This window comes from Salmo salar, chromosome 02 (genome assembly GCF_965601325.2).
Source record: "Salmo salar chromosome 02, fSalSal1, whole genome shotgun sequence".
NCBI lineage: Eukaryota > Metazoa > Chordata > Actinopteri > Salmoniformes > Salmonidae > Salmo > Salmo salar.
Genome location: NC_138292.1, coordinates 59,774,851 through 59,792,804, shown reverse-complemented (window position 1 = coordinate 59,792,804; position 17,954 = coordinate 59,774,851). Strand labels below are relative to the sequence as shown.

General features: G+C 44.1%; 1 protein-coding gene across 6 annotated transcripts in view; it reads right to left on the bottom strand.

Moving 5' to 3' along the window:
• LOC106587011 (myosin-10) overlaps positions 1-17,954 on the bottom strand; it is a 92,526-nt gene that overhangs the window by 20,126 nt on the left and 54,446 nt on the right. For all 6 annotated transcript variants that reach the window (XM_014174807.3, XM_014174832.3, XM_014174840.3 and 3 more), the window contains 12 exons: positions 17,730-17,903; positions 16,719-16,833; positions 9,392-9,585; positions 9,023-9,144; positions 8,813-8,882; positions 8,489-8,649; positions 8,011-8,119; positions 7,716-7,847; positions 2,349-2,555; positions 1,992-2,129; positions 982-1,105; positions 229-400 (listed from right to left, as the gene is read on the bottom strand). In XM_014174807.3, coding sequence (XP_014030282.1) covers positions 229-400; positions 982-1,105; positions 1,992-2,129; positions 2,349-2,555; positions 7,716-7,847; positions 8,011-8,119; positions 8,489-8,649; positions 8,813-8,882; positions 9,023-9,144; positions 9,392-9,585; positions 16,719-16,833; positions 17,730-17,903 — 1,718 coding nt within the window. The remainder of the gene's footprint in view (positions 1-228; positions 401-981; positions 1,106-1,991; positions 2,130-2,348; positions 2,556-7,715; positions 7,848-8,010; positions 8,120-8,488; positions 8,650-8,812; positions 8,883-9,022; positions 9,145-9,391; positions 9,586-16,718; positions 16,834-17,729; positions 17,904-17,954) is intronic.

The following is a 17,954-nucleotide window of genomic DNA, read 5'->3' as shown; positions in this document are numbered from 1 at the left end:
CATTGTCAATAAAAGCCTTTGACACTTATGAAATGCTTGTAATTATACTTCAGTATTCCATAGTAACATCTGACTAAAATATCTAAAGACACTGAAGGAGCGAACTTTGTGGAAATTCATATTTGTGTCATTCTCAAACCTTTTGGTCACGACTGTATGGTGCAAACTGAACACAACCCATGAACGTTATTGAGAATCCATTTTGGGACTGGAGGGGGAGTATCTCACCTGGACAGAGCAGCCTGTAGCTCCTCCTCCTTCTTGGCCAGTTGGATCTTGAGCTCCTCTATCTGGGCCTGCAGCTCAGCTATCTGGTCCTGGAGGTCCGTGGTCTCAGCGTCTAGCTTCCTCTTGGCCTTCTCCAGCTCCTGGCGCGTCTTCTCCTCCTTCTTCAGGCGCTCTGTTGACACACACACACACACACACACACACACACACACACACACACACACACACACACACACACACACACACACACACACACACACACACACACACACACACACACACACACACACACACACACACACACACACACAAGGTGGAAGGGCAGCGGGGTTAACCAAACGATGAAAATAGATGTTGGCCCAGCACTCAAAAGTATCCACTCCAACATTCCACTTAAGCAGTAGTAACCAGATTCTTCCGCTTGGTAAACCATTAAGTCATTGTGGTGTTCGAACTGAAATGGAATTCCTATGCATACGCAGAATCACACTACCAGAGAAGTCTTAATCTTATCTAGTCTGTAGTCTCATCTTAATGTTATTATATACAGTTGAACGTCTGCCATATTGAGGGAGTTACAGTAAGTTCTACAACTAATCTTTCCTGGATTCCTTGCATCATCAAAAGGCTTTGGAGAAGAATGCCTGACGGGAAGGACCTTGGACCTTCTCCTCCAATGAAGGCAGAGAAAGAGAGCAAGGAAGGAAGAGAGAGCAAGGACCAATCGAGGAAGAGCCACAGTGAAGCCTTTACCTTCCAGGTCAACCATCATCACCTCCTGCTTGTTCTTGACCTTGCCCAGGTTCTTGGCCTTCTCCTCCTCCTCCGTCAGCTGGGAGGTCATCTCGGCCACACGGTCGTCCAGCAACTTCTTCTCCTGTTGGGTGGAGAGAGGAGAGGAAAGATGTTAAACCTCTCTACAGTTTTCTACAACAGGGGTCTGCAATGTGTGGCTTCAGAGCCACATGTGGTTCTTTAGCTTCCCCTTCATGGCATCTTCTAATAAATCATTTGTATCAGGTTAAGATCATCTTTTTTGTTGTTGTATTTTTCACCCCTTTTTTCTCCCCAATTTCGTGGTATCCAATTGGTAGTAGTTACAGTCTTGTCTCATCGCTGCAACTCCCGTACGAACTCGGGAGAGGCGAAGGTCGAAAGCCATGCGTCCTCTGAAACACAACCCAACCCAACCCAACCCAACCAAGCCGCACTGCTTCTTGACACAATGCCCATCCAACCCGGAAGCCAGCCGCACCAACGTCTGGGAGGAAACACCGTACACCTGGCGACCTGGTCAGCGTGCACTGCACCCGGCCCGCCACAGGAGTCGCTAGTGCGCGATGAGACAAGGATATCCCTGCCAGCCAAACCCTCCCTAACCCGGACGACGCTGGGCCAATTGTGCGCCGCCCCATGGGTCTCCCGGTCACGACAGAGCCTGGACTCAAACCCAGAATCTCTAGTGGCACAGCTAGCACTGCGATGCAGTGCCTCAGACCACTGCGCCACTCGGGAGGCCCAGATTAAGATAATCTTAAACATCTCGACTATCCCTTGTACCCTTCAGGGCTCTATACAAGTCTAATCCCTAATTTATGTTTTCCGCTTCAATCAAATGCACAGGGTTCCGTATTCAGTGTTGGTGACAGGAGGGGACATTCTATAATGCCTATTCTGGTTTTGTTCGAGAAGACCTAGCAGACGGTCAGACGATGTGGAAGCAGAATGTATAAATTAATCTTAAGTGTGCCCTCTTCTCTGACCTTGAGGAACTTGGAGTTCTGGTCCTCCAGCAGTAGAATGTCCTCCTCCATCTTCTTGATCTTGGCCTCGGCAGTCACCTTCTCCAGCTGCAGCTTCTGCCTGGCTGCCTCCTCCTCATCTAACTGCTCCTCTAGATCCTATGGATAGACAATGGACATACATACGTTCAACCAACAGAGACACTCAGTATCTTCAGCCCAAGGATATGTATTGCAATGCTGAAGTTATCAATAGTTTAGTTAGAATGAATCCCATCTTAACCAACATTAACTCATCAACTGATGGTGTGTGTGTGTGTGTGTCCATGCTGCATCCATATGTGCATATATGAGTTTCTGTCTCGCACTCTCTCTGACCTGGATGTGGGACTGCATCTTCTTCTTCTCGTTCTGCATGCTCTGGTTCCTCTCCTCCTCCTCCTCCACTCTGGACTCCAGGTCATGGAGGATCTCCTCCAGCTCCTGCTTCTTAGCAGCCAGGCGGGCCCTCATCTCCTCCGCCTCGGCAAACAGCTCCGTCTCCGCCTGCAACTGCTCTGCAAGGATGTTCTTTTCCTCTAGGAGCTGTGGGGGACACAGAGGATAGAGAGCAAAGTTTACCTACGCTTCTTTTCTAGATGTTATTCGATTAGAATGTTGAAATCTCCTCAAGTCCACAAAAAAGGTGCTATCTAGAACCAAAAAGGGTTCTTTGGCTGTCCCCATAGAAGAACCCTTTGAAGAACCCCTTTTGGTTCGAGGTAGAACCCTTTTGGGTTTCATGTAGAACCCTTTCCACTAGAGGTCGACCGATTACGATTTTTCAACACCGATACCGATTATTGGGGGACCAAAAGAAAAGCTGTTGCCGAGTAATCGTCCGATTTATATATATATATATATATATATATATATATATATATATATATATACATACACTGCTCAAAAAAATAAAGGGAACACTTAAACAACACAATGTAACTCCAAGTCAAGTCACACTTCTGTGAAATCAAACTGTCCACTTAGGAAGCAACACTGATTGACAATAAATTTCACATGCTGTTGTGCAAATGGAATAGACAACAGGTGGAAATTATAGGCAATTAGCAAGACACCCCCAATAAAGGAGTGGTTCTGCAGGTGGGCACTTCTCAGTTCCTATGCTTCCTGGCTGATGTTTTGGTCACTTTTGAATGCTGGTGGTGCTTTCACTCTAGTGGTAGCATGAGACGGAGTCTACAACCCACACAAGTGGCTCAGGTAGTGCAGCTCATCCAGGATGGCACATCAATGCGAGCTGTGGCAAGAAGGTTTGCTGTGTCTGTCAGCGTAGTGTCCAGAGCATGGAGGCGCTACCAGGAGACAGGCCAGTACATCAGGAGACGTGGAGGAGGCCGTAGGAGGGCAACAACCCAGCAGCAGGACCGCTACCTCCGCCTTTGTGCAAGGAGGAGCAGGAGAAGCACTGCCAGAGCCCTGCAAAATGACCTCCAGCAGGCCACAAATGTGCATGTGTCTGCTCAAACGGTCAGAAACAGACTCCATGAGGGTGGTATGAGGGCCCGACGTGGGTGGGGGTTGTGCTTACAGCCCAACACTGTGCAGGACGTTTGGCATTTGCCAGAGAACACCAAAATTGGCAAATTCGCCACTGGCGCCCTGTGCTCTTCACAGATGAAAGCAGGTTCACACTGAGCACGTGACAGACGTTGACAGAGTCTGGAGATGCCGTGGAGAACGTTCTGCTGCCTGCAACATCCTCCAGCATGACCGGTTTGGCGGTGGGTCAGTCATGGTGTGGGGTGGCATTTCTTTGGGGGGCCGCACAGCCCTCCATGTGCTCGCCAGAGGTAGCCTGACTGCCATTAGGTACCGAGATGAGATCCTCAGACCCCTTGTGAGACCATATGCTGGTGCGGTTGGCCCTGGGTTCCTCCTAATGCAAGACAATGCTAGACCTCATGTGGCTGGAGTGTGTCAGCAGTTCCTGCAAGAGGAAGGCATTGATGCTATGGACTGGCCCGCCCATTCCCCAGACCTGAATCCAATTGAGCACATCTGGGACATCATGTCTCGCTCCATCCACCAACGCCACGTTGCACCACAGACTGTGCAGGAGTTGGCGGATGCTTTAGTCCAGGTCTGGGAGGAGATCCCTCAGGAGACCATCCGCCACCTCATCAGGAGCATGCCCAGGCGTTGTAGGGAGGTCATACAGGCACGTGGAGGCCACACACACTACTGAGCCTCATTTTGACTTGTTTTAAGGACATTACATCAAAGTTGGATCAGCCTGTAGTGTGGTTTTCCACTTTCATTTTGAGTGTGACTCCAAATCCAGACCTCCATGGGTTGATAAATTGGATTTCCATTGATTATTTTTGAGTGATTTTGTTGTCAGCACATTCAACTATGTAAAGAAAAAAGTATTTAATAAGATGATTTCTTTCATTCAGATCTAGGATGTGTTGTTTAAGTGTTCCCTTTATTTTTTTGAGCAGTATATATATATATATATATATATATATATATATATATATATATATATATATATATATATATATATATATATATATATAAAATAATGACAATTACAACAATACTGACTGAACACTTTTATTTTAACTTAATATAATACATAAATAAAAATCTATTTAGTCTCAAATCAATAATGAAACATGTTCAATTTGGTTTAAATAATGCAAACACACAGTGTTGGAGAGGAAAGTAAAAGTGCAATATGTGCCATGTAAAAAAAGCTCATGTTTAAGTTCCTTGCTCAGAACATGAGCACATACGAAAGCTGGTGGTTCCTTTTAACACGAGTCTTCAATATTCCCAGTTAACCTCTCTGGGGTATGTGGCACGGTAGCGTCACACTCGCCAACAGCCAGTGAAATAGCAGAGCGCCAAATTCAAAACAACAAAAATCTCATAATTCAAATTTCTCAAACATTACATTTACATTTTAGCAGACGCTCTTATCCAGAAGGACTTAGAGTAAGTAGTGAATGCATACATTTCATACACTTTTTTTCTCCGTACTGGTCCCCCGTGGGAATCGAACCCACAACCCTGGCGTTGCAAACACCATGCTCTACCAACTGAGCCACACGGGACCACAAAACATACATGTACTATACACCATTTTAAAGATAAGATTCTCGTTAATCCAACCAGTGTCCCGATTCCAAAAAGGCTTTACGGCGAAAGCATACCATTAGATTATGTTAGGACAGCACCTAGACAAGAAAAACCACAGCCATTTTCCAAGCAAGGAGAGGCGTCACAAAAAAACTGAAATACAGCTAAAATTAATCACTAACCTTTGATGAACTTCATCAGATGGCACTCATAGGACTTCATGTTACACAATACATGTATGTTTTGCTCGATAAAGTTCATATTTATATCCAAAAACCCCATTTTACATTGGCGTGTAATGTTCAGAAATGTTTTGCCTCCAAAACTTCCGGTGAATGAGCACATCAATTTACAGAAGTACTCATCATAAACGTTGATAAAATACACAACTTATGCACAGAATTAAAGATAAACTTCTCCTTAATGCAACCGCTGTGTCAGATTTCAAAAAAGCTTTACGGCAAAAGCACACTTTGCAATAATCTGAGTACAGCGCTCAGTCACCAAAATAAGCCATACAGATACCCGCCATGTTGTGGAGTCAACAGAAGTCAGAAATAGCATTATAAATATTCACTTACCTTTGATGATCTTCATCGGAATGCACTCCCAGGAATCCCAGTTCCACAATAAATGTTCATTTTGTTCGATAAAGTCAATCTTTATGTCCAAATACCTCCATTTTGTTCACGCGTTAGGTTCACTATTCCAAATGCAGAAGGCGCGCGCACTAAAGTCCAGACGAAAAGTCAAAAAAGTTCTATTACAGTTTGTAGAAACATGTCAAACGATGTGTAGAATCAATCTTTAGGATGTTTTTATAATAAATCTTCAAAAAATATTCCAACCGGACAATTCCTTGGTCTTCATAAAGGAAAGAGAACTGAGCTCGTGCTCATGGCCGCGCGCGTAACTAAAATAATGGCCGACTGCCAGACACCTGACTCAAACAGCTCTTATTCGCTCCCCATTCACAGTAGAAGCCTGAAACAATGTTCTAAAGACTGTTGACATCTAGTGGAAGCCTTAGGAAGTGAAATATGACCCCATTTACACTGTATATTGGATAGGCAATCACTTGAAAAACTACAAGCCTCAGATTTCCCACTTCCTGGTAGGATTTTTTCTCAGGTTTTTGCCTGCCATATGAGTTCTTTTATACTCACAGACATCATTCAAACAGTTTCAGAAACTTCAGAGTGTTTTCTATCCAAATCTACTAATTATATGCATATTCTAGCTTTTGGGCCTGAGTAGCAGGCAGTTTACTCTGGGCACGCTTTTCATCCGGACGTGAAAATACTGCCCCCTACCAGGATGAAGTTAAGAAGTTTTAGGTTTTAGTTATTATAGGAATTATAGGACTATTTGTCTCTATACCATTTGTATTTAATTTACCTTTGACTATTGGATGTTCTTATAGGCACTATAGTATTTCCAGCCTAATCTCGGGAGTTGATAGGCTTGAGGTCATAAACAGCGCTGTGCTTCAAGCATTGCTAAGAGCTGCTGGCAAACGCAGGAAAGTGCTGTTTGAATAAATGCTTACGAGCCTGCTGCTGCCTACCACCGCTCAGTCAGACTGCTCTATCAAATATCAAATCATAGACTTAATTATAATATAATAAACACACAGAAATACAAGCCTTAAGTCATTAATATGATCGAATCCGGAAACTATAATTTAGAAAACAAAACGTTCATTCTTTCAGTGAAATACGGAACCGTTACGTATATATCAAACGGGTGGCATCCATAAGTCTAAATATTGCTGTTACCTTGCACAACCTTCAATGTTATGTCATAATTATGTAAAATTCTGGCAAATTAATTACGGTCTTTGTTAGGAAGAAATGGTCTTCACACAGTTTGCAACGAGCCAGTCGGCCCAAACTGCTGCATATACCGTGACTCTGCTTGCACAGAACGCAAGAGAAGTGACACAATTTCCATAGTTAATATTGCCTGCTAACATGAAATTCTTTTAACTAAATATGCAGGTTTAAAAAATATACTTGTGTATTAATTTTAAGAAAGGCATTGATGTTTATGGTTAGGTACATTGGTGCAACGACAGTGCTTTTTTGATTGATTGTTTTTTATAAGATAAGTTTAATGCTAGCTAGCAACTTACCTTGGCTCCTTGCTGCACTCGCGTAACAGTTGTCAGCCTGCCACGCAGTCTCCTCGTGGAGTGCAATGTAATCGGCCATAATCGGCACAAAAAAATATCGCAGATTACCGATTGTTATGACAACTTGAAATCGGCCCCAATTAATCGGTCATGCCGATTAATCGGTCGACCTCTACTTTCCACAGAGGGTTCTACATGGAACCCAAAAGAGTTCTACTTGGAACCAAAAATGGTTCTCCTATGGGGACAACAGCAGAACCCTTTTAAGAGTGTACTACTCAACTTTCAAACCCAGTGGCCGGACTAGTACTACACAGCATGAACTATGGAAGCCAACGACATTAACAATGGCTGGAGTAAGTTCATATGTTGTTTTATCTTCAGCAGTGCATATTTCAGAAGAATAGCAACATTGAGATATAGAACCATAGTAAGGGGATCAGGTAGAGCTCCAGGTAGTAACTCACCTGTTGGTGTTTCCTCTCCATCTCCACCAGCTCTCCCTCCACCTTGCTCTGTCTCTCCTTCACCTTGACCAGCTCCTCGTCTTTGGCCTGCATCTCCTCCTCCTGCCGGGTCACCTGGAGCAGAGGTTTCACCTGGAAGAGAAAAGGCAGGAGGGTCCCATCAAGGTCAGGGGAGGGAGGGAGGGAAGGAAGAAAGGAATAGGATAAGGTGTAGAGAAATGGTCATATGCATCCTGTTAACAGTGGGCGTAGATGTGGTCTCACCGCACGCTCCATCAGTAAAACCCCCACTCACCTTGGTGAAGAGTCTCCACCACTGCCAGTGGCGCAGCTTGAGGTAGGCAGCACAGTTCCTCTGGAGGACCTTCAGAGCACTCAGCTGCTGCTGCTTCTTAGCAAACGCCCTGAGGAGAGACATAATTAAGAGACTGATATCACAAACAGCTTTACTTTAGCTACTTAACTTGGCCACAGCTGTATCTCAAAACATAACACATACAGTATCATTTTGACTTTATACAGTTTTAGCAACTTCATAACTTATCTGTACTTATGCCCCATTTGTGAGTTGCATTGAAGTCAAAGGGCATGAACATGCCTCAGTAATGAGGTGGACATTTAAACCTACTTGACTGAGTGATAGGGGACAGACAGTGGGGCTGCTGAGTCATGGTACTTATTATGTAAAGTGATTTGAAGCCTGGAAGTCTGGAAAGTCTGGCTATATAAATATTAATTAAGTTATAAATCAATGATTAATCCTAATGACTCACTTGCGTGCCAGGTAGCCTCGGCAGACAGACTGGAAGTAGATGATGATGTCAGTGATCTTCAGGTCTCTCTCCTCCTCCAGGTGGGCCAGGACTCCGGTCCTGAAGAAGATCTTACTCTGGCCGATACGGAACAGGTTGGAGTCCAGTTCCAACGCTCGGATCTGTTACAATACACAGGAGAATACGAGTAAATGAGGAAAGTCAGCATGCAAATCAGATCTTTTTTAAACAGGGTGGTGCATTGACACAACTCATATTTTCATGAGTTTCAACACTTTTGCTCATTGTGTTAGTTAATTAATAGATAACTTTGGAAGCCTTTACCATCCTCTCACAGGCCTGTTTCCCGTCCATGAAGCCCTTGGGGATGGCATTAGGGGTCAGGATCTCGTACCTGGGATAAATAGAGAGGTATTAGGAGTCAACACACTGGCATATACCCAGAGATCACTGTAAGTGAGGGCCGTCTAGTCTGCTCACAGTGAAGACAAAGAACACAAGCACAATAGTTATGTGTCCTGTTTCCGTGGTTACCTCTGTCTGAACTCCTGGAAGACAATGCGGTTGGGGAAGCCCTGTCTGCAGATACGGATTCCCTCCAGAACTCCATTACACCTCAGCTGGTCCAGAACCAGATGGGGCTCCAGCTTACCAGCCTGACATTGGAGAGAGATGAAGTGAAGTGTTATAAATAAATTGTTCAAAAATCTGGTACAGGTGTACAAGCAAAGACTATTACCTATTAACCTTGTGTCTACAGAAGGTCTAGCAATATATACTCAGAGAAAACCCTGAAATTAAGAGATCAATTCAAGTCTCACCCCTTCTGTTGGCTATAGTATAGAACAGGTGGCCTGGTATAGTTAGACTGACATGTAAAGTATGACAGGATATACTACTCACCTTCTTCTCGTGGTTGGGGATAATACAGCGGACGAAGTTGGGGTTGGTGTTCCTCAAGGTGGCCATGAGCTTGGTGAGGGACTCCTTGTAGAGCTGGCCCACCGTGCGGAACATGCCCTTCTTGGTCTTGTAGGTGGCTCCGAACGTCGTCTCCGCCATGCCCGCCACCTGGTCCAGGCCCACGATGCGGTCCACTGGCGAGGAGAGAGAGGGAAGGAAAGGGGTTAAAAGAGAGGGGGGGGGGGGGGGACTTGGAGAGAGGTGTTGGGAGATAGATGACAGACAGACAGACAGACAGACAGACAGACAGACAGACAGACAGACAGACAGACAGACAGACAGACAGACAGACAGACAGACAGACAGGATGCTGGGAGTAGCAGCAGCCAGCAATGTGTGTCAGCTGCAGGTGTAGATAGATGAGGACCTCTAGGTATGACTGGCAGCCTCTGTGGATTTGTGGGGATGGGGCAAGGACAGGGCTAGAGGATCACCTAAAACTGTAGTCCCGGACAAGCACAACTGATTCAACACGTCAAGTAATCATCAAGCCCTCGATGAGTTGAATCAGGCGTTTTTATCCGGGGCTACCCCAACAATGTGTGCTGTTGGGGGTACTGGAGGACTGGAGTTGGGAACCACTGCTATACAGTATACCGTCTTGGTTCCAGGGTCTGTATTCTTAAACGTTCTTCAGGCTAGGTTCAGCTGATGAAGGGTGGGATGGTTGCTAGCGGTAAAAACAGGTCTTCTTGAGCACTATGTTCCCACACTACTCCTTCCAGCAGTCATTCAAAGTGACAACCTTTTAGGATAAGTACAAATTAAAGGCCTATTCTTTGGTATGAAACTAAAGGCATTTCACAGCCTGGGACCTTTCCTACACATTGTCTTTTTTTCATCATATTAGCATAATCTGACAGTCAGTCACACAGGGCCATTTCATATCCGTAACTTCAGATTCACAACATGCCTTGTTTCATTTTGGTGTGACATTATGGCTGGGCTGGCGTGCTGCCAAGCGTCATATTTCCAACACGTGGCATAAAACAGTTTTGATACGAGGCATGCTGATGAATTAACAATTGTTTATCCAAGTGTCCATACAGGTAATCTATCAAAATCAAACCTTCAACTGTGTTATTAGGCTCCTAGGGTTTCAGGCAGACAGAACTCCAGGAATGTCCTACAAAGTTCCAGACTTTCAGTTTTTAGTCTGTAAATATTGTACCACTGTCACACCTGCTGTGTATCAACGTCTATAGTACTGTAGAATCGGGCCAAGAGAAATGCCAAATACTACATGTGGTTCCAATTCTCTGCTACTTTAAAAAAATAAAATGGGGAAATGAATGCCATTAATCTTTCATCAGTCAAGCCTCAATTCTTTAATTCCCTTTTCGCTTAAATATATGCCTTGGAAAGGGAATAAAACCCGGAAAGGAGAATAGGCTTTGGTTCGGAATACTGAATAACCAGTGCTGTTAACCTTTCCACCATACTGTAAGGAAGCGGTCGAAATGTACACTATTGTTACCCTGAGGGAAATGGGGGAGGGGCATGCTTTTTAAATTTCAGTCAGGGGGAGAGTTTTGTATTTTTTTCATTTAGTCCGGGGGAGGATCATGTCATTTGGAATTGATTAAATGTCATACACTCATAGAAAAAGGGGTTCTTTGGCTGTCCCCATAGGAGAACCCTTTGAAGAACCCTTTTTGGTTCCAGGCAGAACCCTTATGAGTTCAATGTAGAACCATTTACACAGAGGGTTCTACAAGGAACCAAAAAGAGTTCTACCTGGAACCAAAAAGGATTCTACCTGGAACCAAAAAGGGTTCTACCTGGAACCAAAAAGGTTTATTCTATGGGGACAGTCGAAGAACACTTTTTTCTAAGAGTGTATTGCTCAGTGTTTGAGAATGAGTTGTTTATTATATCTGGATGTGTGCCTGATGATGCCCCTCATCCCTGATTCTCTGCTGGGCGCGCAATATCAAGTGCCACTACTGTGGTATCAATAAAAGGATCCTTAGACTATAGGCCTAGGCTATATGACAAGGCAACCTTATACTTCTAAAAAAATGTACTTCCTTCCCAAGTTTTTGTGCTGCTGGGATGGTGTAAAAATAGGCTACACTCTCAATCAATCAGTCAAATTGATTTATAAAGCCCTTTTTACGTCAGCAGATGTCACAAAGTGCTTATACAGAAACACAGCCTTAAACCCCAAACTGCAAGCAATGCAGATGTAGAAGCACGATGGCTAAGAAAAACTCCCTAGGAAGGCAGGAACCGAGGAAGAAACCTAGAGAGGAACCAGGCTCTGAGGGATGGCCAGTCCTCTTCTGGCTGTGCCGGGTGGAGATTATAAGAGTACATTGCCATTAAGGCCAGATTGTTCTTCAAGCTGTTCAAATGTTCAGATGACCAGCAGGGTCATATAATAATAGTGGTTATAGAGGGTGCAACAGGTCAGCACCTCAGGTGTAAATGTCAGTTGGCTTTTCATAGCCGAGCATTCAGAGGTCGAGACAGCAGGTGCGGTAGAGAGAGTGAGTGTGAGTGAGAGAGAGCGAGGGAGGGAGGGAGGGAGAGTTGAGTTACACACAGCAATTGATAGGCTGTCCCAATCATGAGCCCTGGCCTACCCTGCTCTTGTTGATGTAGGCCTAAAGTCTTTTGTGCAGCCTAACCAATGGTTGTGCTGTGTACGGTGGCACTTCAGGAGGCAAGTCAAAGACTTCGTCCGCCAAAATGCTATATTTGTGTGTGTGGACTAGCCCTACTGATGTCCTGTTCAGTTTGAGAGGACAAGCGTGAAGACGAGAAGGAGGACCAGGGGTAAGCTTGCTACTGCTATAATTGATTTTAATAAAAAACAATGTTTCGTTGCCCAAAATGATACTATTTATCAGAGTTACATACCTCACAATAAGCCATATTCAAGTAATTTACATAGCTTACATTACGATGAAGCGGAGGCTGCGGAGATTGACAGCTCATGGGTGCTGAAATGCTAATTCAAGAAGGCCTAATTCATTTAACCGATCTTCATTTTCATTTGACTTTAGGCTACTAACAAGAGGGATTTGTGTTGGAGCCTATTTCTTCCTAATCAAGAAATAAGAGGTAGGTCTACCTGTTTGACAGATGAAATTATAGTCTACTATCCATAGACTTTGTCAGCCATTTCCTTCAGTCACCATACACTCCTTAAATATCTCAGTGTCAGTGGAGGCTTGGTGTGTAAATTTAAAACCAGGGAGTGAATTGATGTGGCTTTTGTTAAAGAAAATGGCTAAAAGCATAGGGCTACCCCTTGCTAGGTTAATATTTTCCTTTTTTTTTTACCTGATTATATAAAGTGATCTATAACGCAATGTTTGTGCTAGAAACAAGTTGTAAAACGCAGGGGAAAGACGTGACTACGATGCATATAGGATATATTTGGTTTGTCTCTATGACATTCAGAGGCTACGCTACAACCTTCTATAGCCGAGGAGACAAAAAAATTGACTTCGCTTGGGACGTAATGTGTGATTCTGTCACTATTGTTGGGTTCTAGCTTGAAATATACTTAGACATGTTACCAGACTACAACTTATTGATTACTGTATATGTACAAGGAATGTATATGTTGGGGTCAATGGAGGAAAATGTATGGAAAATTACTGACTGAGACAAGAGGGAGTGCAGAAAGTGAACATTCTGTCAAACATGTTATTGTTACATCTCATGGCTCCTAAGGAGGGAGGCAAAGGGCAACAGTCTGGTTTCAGTCACTGAAAAGGTAGGACAGTCGTGGGTTAGGGAGGAGTGAGGAATTCGGCCCGAGGTCAGGTCAGATGAAATGAGAAGGAACAGTCCTATCCCACACACATATACTTCCACGCCCACGAAGGTTCCAGCATCAGGCAGGGCCATGACTACACCAATGAGAGGAACCAATTAAGTTACTGACTAGCAACAGAGGTGTATTGGCTGTCCAGATGTGCAAGTAGTTGACCCCGCCTAGTAGGAGGGTATAAATATACAGTTGAAGTCGGAGTCATTTGAGTCAATTGGAGGTGTACCTGTGTATGTATTTCAAGGCCTAACTTCAAACTCAGTGCCTCTTTGCTTGACATCATGGGAAAATCAAAAGAAATCCGCCAAGACCTCCGCCCAAACAAATGGTAGCCCTCCACAAGACTGCTTCATCCTTGGGAGCAATTTCCAAATGCCTGAAGCTACCACGTTCATCTTTACAAACAATAGTACACAAGATTAAACACAATGGGACCACGCAGCCGTCATACCGCTCAGGAAGGATACTCGTTCTGTCTCCTAGAGATGAACGTACTTTGATCCGAAAAGTGCAAATCAATCCCAGAACAACAGCACAGGACCTTGTGAAGATGCTGTAGGAAACAGGTACAAAAGTATCTATATCCACAGTAAAACGAGTCCTATATTGACATAACCTGAAATGCCGTTCAGCAAGGAAGAAGTCCCTGCTCCAAAACCGCCATAAAAAAGCCAGACTACGGTTTGCAACTGCACATGGGGACAAAGATTGTACTTTTTGGAAAAATGTCCTCTGGTCTGATGAAACAAAAATAAAACTGTTTGGCCATAATGACCATTGATATGTTTGGAGGAAAAAGGGGGATGCTTGCAAGCTGAAGAACACCATCCCAACTGTGAAACACGGGGGTGGCAGCATCACGTTGTGGTGGTGCTTTGCTGCCTTAGGGAGTTGTGCACTTCACAAAATAGATGGCATCATGAGGTAGGAAAATTATGTGGATATATTGAAGCAACATCTCAAGACATTAGTCAGGAAGTTAAAGCTTGGTTGCAAATGGGTCTTCCAAATGGACAATGACCCCAAGCATACTTCCAAAGTTGTGGCAAAATGGCTTAAGGACAACAAAGTCAAGGTATTGAAGTGGCCATCACAAAGCCCTGACCTCAATCCTATAGAAAATGTGTGGGCAGAACTGAAAAAGCGTGTGCGAGCAACGAGCAAGGAGGCCTACAAACCTGACTCAGTTACACCAGCTCTGTCAGGAGGAATGGGCCAAAATTCACCCAACTTATTGTGGGAAGCTTGTGGAAGGATACCGGAAACGTTTGACCCAAGTTAAACAATTTAAAGGCAATGCTACCAAATACTAATTGAGTGTATGTAAACTTCTGACCCACTTGAATGTGATGAAAGAAATAAAAGCTGAAATAAATCATTCTCTCTACTATTATTCTGACATTCCACATTCTTAAAATAAAGTGGTGATCCTAACTGACCTAAGACAAGGAATTTTTACAAGGATTAAATGTCAAGAATTGTGAAAAACTGAGTTTAAATGTATTTGGCTAAGGTGTATGTTCACTTCAGACTTCAACTGTATGTGCTTGTGCAAACATGTCTTTGTCTTTGCAGCTGTATGACCCAGTGGGTGAAAAAACTTGGTTTGAGCTTCTGCTTGTTCAGAACCTTCAGAACAGTTGGCGTTGTTGGCAGGATTCCCCACGATTTACAGTCGAACTAAAGAGTCAGAATCAGTGAAACAGGAGCAGGCACCAAAAACAAGGTAGGCACAGTTTCTACACCTGTTACCACTCATTCTGACATCTTAGGCTGAACGAATTATAGGATACAGACCTAGAAAGCCTAAGTTAATTCAGGTGTTCCATCGTGTTACGACCAGTTGTAAATATATGGTGTAGGGTAGGTTCTGTAAGGATAGGTCCCAAGTGGGGGTGTTCCTCTGCAAGATCCATAGAAATATAGGGTTATGGGTAGGTTCCGTAAGATTAGGTCCTGTGTGGAGCTAGTTCTCTGCAAGTTCCGTGGGTGACACTACAGTGTAAGGTAGGTTCCGTGTAGGATAGGTCCCTAGTGGGGGTGTTCCCCTGCGAGATCCATAGGCAGACCTATGGTGTAGGGTAGGTTCCGTGTAGGATAGGTCCCTAGTGGGGGTGTTCCCCTGCGAGATCCATAGGCAGACCTATGGTGTAGGGTAGGTTCCGTTAGGATAGGTCCCTAGTGGGGTGTTCCCCTGCGAGATCCATAAGTGGGACGAGATCCATAAGTCCCAGCCGCTGTGGCCGTGAGGACATAGGGTGTGTGTGTGTGTGGATAAAGTGTCATGCTTGAGTACTAGTACGGTAGGGTAGGTTGTAGAGAAGTAGTCCATGGAGAAGGACAAAGGAGGAATGAGGATTGTGATAGAAGGTTGCCTATAAGTTCTGGAGGAGAGCCTCATTCACAGTTAGAAAAGCAAAAAGATATTCAAATGTTTTTTTAACATGATTTGTGTGTCTAAGCAGTAGCAATAAGGACAATGTTTGGTTTATGCCCTATTAGGGTAGCGAACCGTGACAGATTGTGTGGAAATAGGAAGATAACTGTGAAGAATTTTGGTTGTGTGTGTTGTCAACAACAGTGATATTTGAAGCGTGACACCTGTCTGTATAAGACATTAGGTCTCCCGTATTCTCAAGTAGTAAATTGGCAGACACTTCAGTATTGGTTCTAATACAAAGTAGGTCCCGTGACCAAATTATTAGGTACCTATACTGTAATTACTCTCCGGGAAGTGGAATAAATTGGTCTGAAAAGCCCGTATTATTGTTTTGTTGTATTTTCTACATGGTGTAATCATTAAATAATTTGAATTGTACAAAACAATAATACAGTCTTTTCAGACCAATTTAGTCTAAGTAGGCAGTATCTAATGCTAGCAGGAGTAGAGCATTACTGAAAGGTATTGCCATCCATTGGCCTAATGACTACTACAGTTGTACTGAGACATAGGCGACGACCAACAATGACATGCAGCCTAGAAGCGACGGGAGCCTCTGTATGGAGGTAGGCTTTACCATGCTGCACTGCTAAGCCATGGATCTACATCAGCATGTCATAACATAAAACATCATCTATCTCTATGGACAACACCATGCTGCGCTGGTAAGCATGGAACCTTCTACAGCTAGTCATAACATTCACCTGGAGGCTCATCAAGACTAGTGACATTGTTCTGTATCTCTACGATACAGAGAGACAGGGGGATAAAAACACCTGACAGAAGAGAAAATAAAAACAGAAAAAGGTCGAAAACATAAACAGAGGTTAGTAGGCTGAAGTCCGACTGATTACTATTAGTACCATGTTAGCTAAATAAGCAGCAAACATTGTACATTGACAATCCCTAACACAAATAGGCTTAAATTATGATGAATTAACCAATCTAACTAATAATAACTGTTAGTCATCAAGCAAGCGCTAACACAGTCCTTCTCTGTTAACCATGTGGACAGGACAGGGGCCGGGGCCATAACTTACCATCTTTCCAGAGCTCGGCCACAAACTTGTCAGTGGACTGGTTGAGCAGCGTGGCCACGTTGTCATTCAGGGGGTCCATGTTCTTCATCAGCCACTCATCTGCCTTGTAGTCCACCTGGAGAGGGGAGAGAGAGGAACCATCCAGGCCGTGAGAGATATTAGCAATAATAGCCCTTCAGGGATGAATACAGTTTATTGAACTGAACTGTCGGAGAGTGGTGATATACAACAAAATGACTGTTGAGGTTCCAAATTCATTTCACTAGGGGTGACATAAGACTCCAAATCATTCCAGAAAAGTGTGTTTAAAGACGACGTCGACATAATATTAAACAGATGTGGTTATGGTGTACCGCAGGACTGCCTGTACTGGAAAGGGCCTGGGTCTCTATTGCGCAACACTGACTGGACGCTAGAGAAACTAGCCAAACCTCCTCCCACGTATTTGATACATAAAACCAGGATGATACACCTGCGGGATTTGAATACCACAGAGGAGAAGTTGTGGGTCAAGAGCGATACAGCAGCCAGAGGTTGATGGGAACAGGATAGGGGCTAGTGACGGAACAGACAATGCCTCAGGACACATTATAACAGTGGCTTTCCAAAAGAACCTGGTGTGCCTCCAAGACCACTACAGGGGAAAACCTTGGAGAAATCAGAAGATCTGGAAGTGAGCCCTGCAGCTTGAAAGGACCTGGTGTGCCTCAAAGAAAACTGCAAGCCAAAGGCTCTGCGGTCTACAAGCAGTGCAGATGACGTAAACCAAAGTAACTTGTAAGTGGATACATAAAAATAGCCCCAATGATTGCCTCAGCGGAAAAATCGGTCTATTATACATCCCAGTGCATTGTAAATGTTTAATCTTTGACTCGAGGAATACGACAGAGCCATACGTTTTTAAAGGGATAGTTTTCTGGATTTTTACACCACTCTTTGGGTTACAAAAAAATAAATATATATACCTTAAACTATCCTCCACCACCTATATGTAATCTCACCGGTCCGTACCTTGCCAGCGTAGTGGATTATGCAGAAGTCAGCCTTGTCCTTTAGCTGTCTGGGCTTCTGGAACTTGGAGTGGGTGCCCTGCTCCTGGACCAGCTTGTCGATGAACGTCTTGTCTGTGGCCTTGGGGAACCAGCACTCCTCATCCAACAGAGCCAGCACACCAGGAGGGTTCGCCTGCAGGATGACAGCACACAACAGGGCCGTGTTCAATAGGACACCAGGGGA